This window comes from Aplidium turbinatum, chromosome 14 (genome assembly GCF_918807975.1).
Source record: "Aplidium turbinatum chromosome 14, kaAplTurb1.1, whole genome shotgun sequence".
Classification (NCBI taxonomy): Eukaryota; Metazoa; Chordata; class Ascidiacea; order Aplousobranchia; family Polyclinidae; genus Aplidium; species Aplidium turbinatum.
This window is the reverse complement of record NC_137485.1, coordinates 4,580,993-4,588,477: the sequence shown is the minus strand read 5'-3', so window position 1 is coordinate 4,588,477 and position 7,485 is coordinate 4,580,993. Positions and strand designations below refer to the sequence as shown.

General features: G+C 34.9%; 1 protein-coding gene across 1 annotated transcript; it reads left to right on the top strand.

Moving 5' to 3' along the window:
- Positions 1 to 286: 286 nt before the first annotated feature.
- LOC145782825 (uncharacterized) lies at positions 287 to 6,680 on the top strand. Its single transcript, XM_082594590.1, has 7 exons — positions 287 to 397; positions 900 to 1,087; positions 2,877 to 3,021; positions 3,509 to 3,689; positions 4,825 to 5,022; positions 5,358 to 5,536; positions 6,237 to 6,680. The coding sequence occupies exons 1-7, from the start codon at positions 287 to 289 to the stop codon at positions 6,570 to 6,572; spliced, it is 1,338 nt and encodes a 445-aa protein (XP_082450716.1). The 3' UTR covers positions 6,573 to 6,680.
- The last annotated feature ends 805 nt before the right edge of the window (positions 6,681 to 7,485 follow it).

Below are 7,485 nucleotides of genomic sequence, written 5' to 3'. Positions count from 1 at the left end.
AACCTGTTAGAAGAATATATTTGTGTCTTTGATTTTGACAAAAGTCTAAACACTTTGTTTTCAGTTCAGTGCAGTGCGAAGTTTTCAAAATAGATGTGGAAATCCTGGACTGTGGTAGCTTCTATCTGACTTCACAATCTTAGTTTTGTGTGACGTCATAATTTAACACTAATTCTATTTCAAATCTTTATTTAGAAAAAAGCAGCAGTATTGACAAAAACATATTTTTCACTTGTTTCCAAACTGTTCTGCCTGCTTTGAAACTCTGTGAGAACAAATTAAGGTAATGAATTCGTCGGGCTGGGACCCCGCTGATGTCACAGAAGAGGGCCAATACCAATGCAAACCAGGAATGCACTATGGAATGCTTTACTTTACCATCATTCCAGTTTTCCAGGTAGGTTGTAACTTGTGCAAAAACAAATTTAAAAATAATCTATCAATATGTAAGTCATAATAATTTACTGAAATATTGTACATTATTTTGTTGATGTCTGCGGAATTCAAAATTTCAAATTCTGAGAGTATTCGACGACGAAGGCAAAAAACAATAGTTGTTTATCTCTGCATGATTTGCGTCACATGCGCGATGTAAAGCGAAAGTGTGGAAGCAATTTTTTTTTCATAAATCAAGGGTTTTTGTTTAAAAAAAAAAATCAATACAATTTGCTTGAGTCTTGTGATAGGTCAGGATAATCAGGATATTCTCTGTTTCTGCTGTAAAGTAATTTAATTTCTATATTTAACTGTTCTATAGGAAATCTTAGATGAATCACACTTTTCAGTGGAAAGTTGTGCATATTGTAAAAATAATTTTTTTTCGAAATCATAGCGTCTACGGAAACTCCACCAAACACTGAAATTATTTGCTTCAAAAATAATCACCATTGTTTTTCCAGATCATCATCAATGTCATTGTTATTGTTGCTGTTGTGCACAGCAGACGAAAGCTACGTCATAATTTCGTATACGTCTACGTCATCAACACGTTGACGGCCAACCTTTTGTTTGGGATATTTTCCCTTTATGAGTTGATGAACCTGGTCTTGGCATTTGAAAGAAATTGGAGTTCCGCGGAACCTTTCAGGTAATCAAAAGTATATCAAGCATTAAAGGCATTTCGTTACAGCTTATTTTCCCTACCGGTACAAAATATTTTTTTTCTAATTAAAGAGATTATTTAAAAAATTGAGATTAAAATCTAGGCTACTTAAGTCGCAAAACACTTAAGAAATAGAAGGCTAGAGTTTTGCAAACACGCAGCAAACCACCTATGGAGCAAACGCATGGACAATTTCAAAATTGTGACTCAAGTAGCCAAGATCTTACAGGCAGGCCTGCACTTGAATAGTTTTGTGTTGAAAACTTTCGCAGTGTATGTAACCTTGTGAATCACTTGCTGTAAATCTTCAGCAGCTAATTGTGTTCCATACGGAACGCTCACTGAACTGCATAGAGATAACTTGCAGTTTAAAGAAAAGTTGCCGGAGTTCTTAGTGTTTTGGTTCCACACAGAAAAACTATTGTTTCCGTTTTTGTATCAAGAAATAAGTTTTAAAAATAAGTAGGCTACAGCTACAGTTGGAGAAATATCCTAGCCTGCACGTGAAAAATTCAAAATTTGAAACGAAAGACACACCACAATATTTTATCAAATAAATCAAAACCGAAAGTGCAATCTTGTGTTGAAGGTATCCACTCTTTTGAAAGGAAGAAATTATTAAAAATAGAACTAATCTTCATTTAAGGTAAACAACAGATGCCATGCTTTTCCAAAACTGTACTGTTGGTTGAAGGGAAACGTGAGGTTATAGAAACTCCATGAAAAATGGAAATGCTTCTTACAGGAATTTTTTCAAATGCTTTTCCAACCAAGGTGTTCCTTGGCTGTTTCCTCTAAGAGTTGAACCATAATAGACTGATTATCATTTTAACCAAATAAGAAGCAGAACAATGCATGATTATAAAACGTTTTTACATGCAAATTTAAGGGTTTCTTTTTAGAAAATATCTGGCATCCGGACTTGGCTAATAACAACAATGCCATAAATAGTATCGGTAGGAGCGCAGTTTAGAACTCAGAGCAGCTGTGTTAAAAAAAAACGGTGTCTGACGCATAATCACAAGTGCCTGAACTGTTCATTAGCCTAATGACTTCGTTTTTTGGTTCCTCTTAAACGCGGTGATGTGAAACTATTATCGATAAAACTGATTGTTCGTTACAATTATGTAAAATTTGATCACAAATTTTGACTTTTATCAACAGCTTTTAGTAGTTCTGTTTGTATTGCCTTCTTTATTGGTTATTATATTGAAATGTGCCATACATACAACGCAAGATAATAGGCACCCAATGACAAGCGCACGAGCACTTTTTTTTACAACATTTAGACTTTTGTCAGATGTGTTTGAAATAAAATATTGTTTTATTCTTGCCTTTCCAATAATGAAAAAAAATCAACCGAAAGTTAAAGTTTTTGTCTACAATTATTCACAGTATACAGAGCTTGAAATAGCCAAGTCAAAAGAACTTCTAAAAAGAACTTTTTAAAATATTATAAAAAAACACCAACTGTTTGCCCTTGCCGAGGTCGCAATGAAGTAGATGTGTGCAGTGCAGTTTTTAAACACAGAAAACACGCTTCAAAAGTGTATTTTAGACTAATATAACGTCAGTTTTGCTGTTATGCAACATAACAATTTCATTCAACGCAAAAGTAATGTCAAAACGCCACTAGAAAAGAACTAAGTGAGCTGAAAAACTTGTGCAGGGTTTGCTATTTTATTTTAAACGATTATTCCGTAAACAAAGCATCATTGTCATGCACAGCTTGTGGAATATCGCGTAACAAAGTTCTTTGTTATGTTTTTTACAGAGCCAATGGAGCTTCATGGCTCAATTGGTGGGCATTCCGGGCTGGAATGATCGTTTCCTTGTTCATCGCAATGAGTGGAAGCATCTCGGCGCTCATTTATGGAATTCGGGAAAGCTCGTACTTTATTGGAAGGACTGTTAAACCGGTAAGTTACAGTAGATTAGTTTTTACTAACTGAGAACAAACATTACAGTAGAATTAATTATTTTTGTTAATTTCTATACCAAAAACAAAAAGCCAACTTTTAACAAAAAAATCTTGTCTTGCTTTGACATCTGCAAAAACCGCGAATTTGTGCCTTGATCAGAAACTTACTTAAAAGTAGATACAAAATTTCACTTCTTGGTGATTCTGTTTATGTATCAAAAACCTTTAACAACCAACAAGGCTGTTGAAAGATAATTTGAGCCTAGCACAAGCAAGCACCTCATGCCTCAGGTCAAGACGTTTATTAGAAAAACGCATTATATTAAAAAACAGGCGTTTTTTTCGAGTTTCTAGGCCCTTTGTTACAGTTACGGTGCCTCTAAAATGATTCCAGCCCCGGATCGAAAAGTACTCCCTAGACACTTCTGTCAACAAGCATTTTAAGCAGAGCATTTTATTTATGTCTAGTTGTAAATTTTGTTTAGAAATCTAGCACCCGAAAGGACCGGAAGTTACACAATCGTCGCGCGATGTGGACCATTATATTCATCAACTGGATAATTCCTCTCATTCTATGCGTTGCCTGTGCGTCTGGCTGGAGCTGCGTGGAGCATTGTGAATGTACGCCCGCGTTTTATGGGGACAATATATATCCTTGCAGATCAGGTAAATGCAATAATCTGGGCCACAAATTCTGTTAGCCCGTTTTTTGGTCATGAAATATAACCTACTCAACGTAGCCTGCAATAACAACCTGTTTTAATTCTTTGTAAATGACTTTGATAATCACCTAAATCCCACCACTAGGAGAATGCAAATACATCGTACATACACAAATGTCACGTGTGGAAAGATAATCAAAGGATACGCGCCTATACCGCACCAGTTATAGATTAGAATATGCATATGCGGGTATGTTAAACAGAAAAAAGACCTACTGTACGTTGCACTCAACCACTGTCAGTAGTTGAGTTTTTTGAAGGTATTTGCATGACCCACCACAATATTTGCATTTTGATTCGGCCTAAAATAATGGCAAAAGAAACATATTTCGAATAGATTTCGTAGGTATAGTCGTACAGCCGGCTTGTATATCTTAAATAACTTTGATAATCACCTAAATCCCACCACTGGGCAAACCCAAATACATCTTACATGCACAAATATCATGTTAGTCACGATTGTCGTATGACACACACCTACACCACTAGGATATCACTGTATTTATTTAGAAATGCCCTTGTTGATATTGCAAACGGAACAAAAGGCCTAAGCTGCACTAAACAACTGTTAGTAGTCTATGCTTCAGAGGATGTTTAAATGCCCGCTATAGCCTACTGTTAGCCTATTTGTATTTCTTTCCAATGTTGGATAGATCTGCTACGATGCAAATGATTGTTTGAACGCATTGTGAAGCCTTTCCCCTTGACTTAGTTTCCAAAGTGTTAAACTATTGTTCTTGAAAAAAAGAAAAAAAACTAATTTTTTGAAATTCATTCGTCTACTGTATTTCATCGAATTTTATGTTTTGAACCTGAAAAGTTTGTTTCAGTGTAAAACAAGCCTGGAAGCGAATTTACAAAATTAAGCAAATGTAGGCTACAGTAATTACTATAGATTCATAAAATCTACAAGGTTTAGCTTTTTTTTAACAAACTAATAACTATGCATGAATTCGTGATTCACTCACAGTTACGCTATTCGTTCCATGATTCACTTATAATTAGGCTATCATATAGCTTTACAATTTCCTGCACTTTCTGCACGTTTTTTTGAACGACAATTGTGCAATGAATTCCAGATATATTCACCGAGTGTTCTAGAATAATGCTTCCTTTGAGAAAGAACTTCACCCTTGTTTCAACAATCCTATGGCTTCTGGAGTCACTTGGGATTGTATTTATGATTGTCACAACTGTGAAAAAGTACAAAGTTGCAATGACTTCTAAAAAGTATAACCAACGAGGAACCGTCTCCAGCATCTACACGTCTGATCAAGGTAAGATATTCACGACTAAGATGTTTTCGTGTTAGTGAGATTTGGAGGATGAGACAATATGATATTTTTTGAGTGAGAAGAAAATAGAAACTTAATTTAAAACTTTTGGGAAAATTTTTTTCATAGGAAACTATTTAACAACTTTGGCAGTAAACGTTTAATTAAGCTGAGAAATATTTTTATCTTCGTCATTTATTTTTTTTACTTTATTACTGAAGCTTTTTGTAGATCGATAACTTCCAATGTACAATTTTAGTAAGGTTTATTATTGAACCAAAGTATTCCATTTTGAAGAATAATTAGGAAGCTTTTCAAGTGTATTTCACTCCCTTTAGGCGAAGAGATTAAAAACTCGATGCAAATTGATCCTGCTCCCAGAAACACGTCAAATAACGCCATCAATTCAGACGACAGAGTTTCTCAAAGCGTTAAAAGTCACATCTCTCTTGATGACCAAGTATCAATGCAAAACTCTTGCATAAACGTCAAAGCGATTCATCCTACCAAGGACACGGTAAGTGTTCCGCTTCACAATCTTTGAAAAACGTCCTCCAAGTATACATCGATTTTTGATCGATAGCACAATGTCAAGTTTGCCACCAAATTAAAATATTATTCCAAATTGAGATTCTAAATCTCCATTATAGGAGTTTTCCAAAACACTACAAATAATTATGAGTAATTCATTATTGAGTAACTTACAATAATAATGATTAATTGAATGACTATGAGTAGTCTACTTACTTCAAGTGGACAATTGCAAACCGATTTGGATCGAAATGTGAAACAATAAAGGGCTACAAACAATGATTGATCTTCTAAAGTCAAAATAAATAAACAGGAAATCCATAATTTTGTCCGATAAAAGATAAAAAATTAGTGATAGTTTATTGCTCATAAGTACAGATATTTCATATAGGCAAAAAGTTTCTTGTTGATGACAAGAAAAAGTATTGAAAGATTTGGAGAGACATAATGTATAAAGTATTACAATTGTGCAGGATCATAAAGTACATTTAACTCTTCGTAATCGCCTACATCTGATGGGAATACCCACTTCCACTTAATCACTTCTCATTGGTTATCTCTGCGTGGTCCTGTTAAATGTGATTGACTGTAGTCAAAAAATTAAGCAGTGTAAATCATATACACCACGTTGAAAAATCAGGTAGCTATTTAAAAGCATTTTTTAATATACATTTTTTTCAATCCAGATCTCCATCAAGGGATTGAGGAACCGGTGCATTAACTTGCCCCCATTGAATCACAACATAAAACTCCTGCTGGCAATATCAATCTTTTTCCTTTTATGCACCACTCCGGTCATGTGTATTGTCATCATTGACTCTGTCAGTAAAAACTATGCTCTGAGCTACCTGGGAGTTGTCATGCCTTACGTCATCTGCCTCTGTTACAGCTCTGTGTCACCTCTAGTGTTGGTATATTACATGGCCGGCCTGAGAACAGCTTTGATGCGAATGCTGTTTCGTTGCAGTTGCCTTACAAAGACTATAACAGTGTCAAACAGTGTTACCAGCGCATCAGACTGATGCAAATATATTTTCATGTTTAAGGTTTAAACTTGATGCAGAATAACTTCATTTGATTTGCTATGTGCATTGTGCATTACGTTTCCCAGTGGTGTATGTTCAACTTTCCAACGGTCATATTGTGAATACATGTTGTTTCCATTATTATTAAATCTTTACTAAAATTAAAAAAATCTGAGTGAAGTATTTTGTACATGAAGTTGCTCTGAATATAGTCGAATTTGTTCTGTTCGCTGGCCAAATCCTTTCCAGTTGAATTTTTCTCCGTATTTCAGAAGTTCAACACTTAGTAGACTAATAACAACAAAAATCTCAGTTTAACAGGTTAGTCCGTTCAATTGCAGGACTTACTAACCGTTTACTTGTAGTAATAGTCAATGTTGAAAAGCTCCACTCTTTTTCCGCAGTAGAAAGAGCTGAAAATTTCTCAACTTGTAACCGATCTGCCAAGCCCTCACCAATTACGAAAGAAGACCTAAATTTTCATCAGCAAACAAGCAATTGTGACGTTTCACGTCGATCAACGCAACACAAATCGATCAGTGACGTCACAAAGATGCTTTATGATATTTGAATTGATCTTGCAGAGCCTCTGGTTTTGTATCGGAGCTAAATTTAATTTAAAAACGCTTCAAATAACACAAGCCGAGCAGGTTCATGCAGTCTTGATCTTGACCAAAATACCTTTAAATCTGTTGGTTAAATGAGCAAAGATATTTATCGGCATTAGTGACGAGGTGTACAAAGAAGAAGTGGTAGTTTGAAAAAGTTAGTGCTCGAAAGAATTCACGAGAAACAGAAAATTTATTGACTAAATTCATTTGTCGTTGCAAAACGAAGGTCTACCATAAAACAACAATCTATTTTTTTTGCAATGCAACAAGTTGGTTCGCAATGTTTAGTTTGCACAATT

Excerpts from the sequence above, each read along its gene's own strand:
- LOC145782825 (XM_082594590.1), top strand. The coding sequence starts at position 287 with ATGAATTCGTCGGGCTGGGACCCCGCTGATGTCACAGAAGAGGGCCAA. Across the intron at positions 398-899 it reads CCATCATTCCAGTTTTCCAG|ATCATCATCAATGTCATTGT; the intron begins GTAGGTTGTAAC and ends TTGTTTTTCCAG. Across the intron at positions 1,088-2,876 it reads AGTTCCGCGGAACCTTTCAG|AGCCAATGGAGCTTCATGGC; the intron begins GTAATCAAAAGT and ends TGTTTTTTACAG.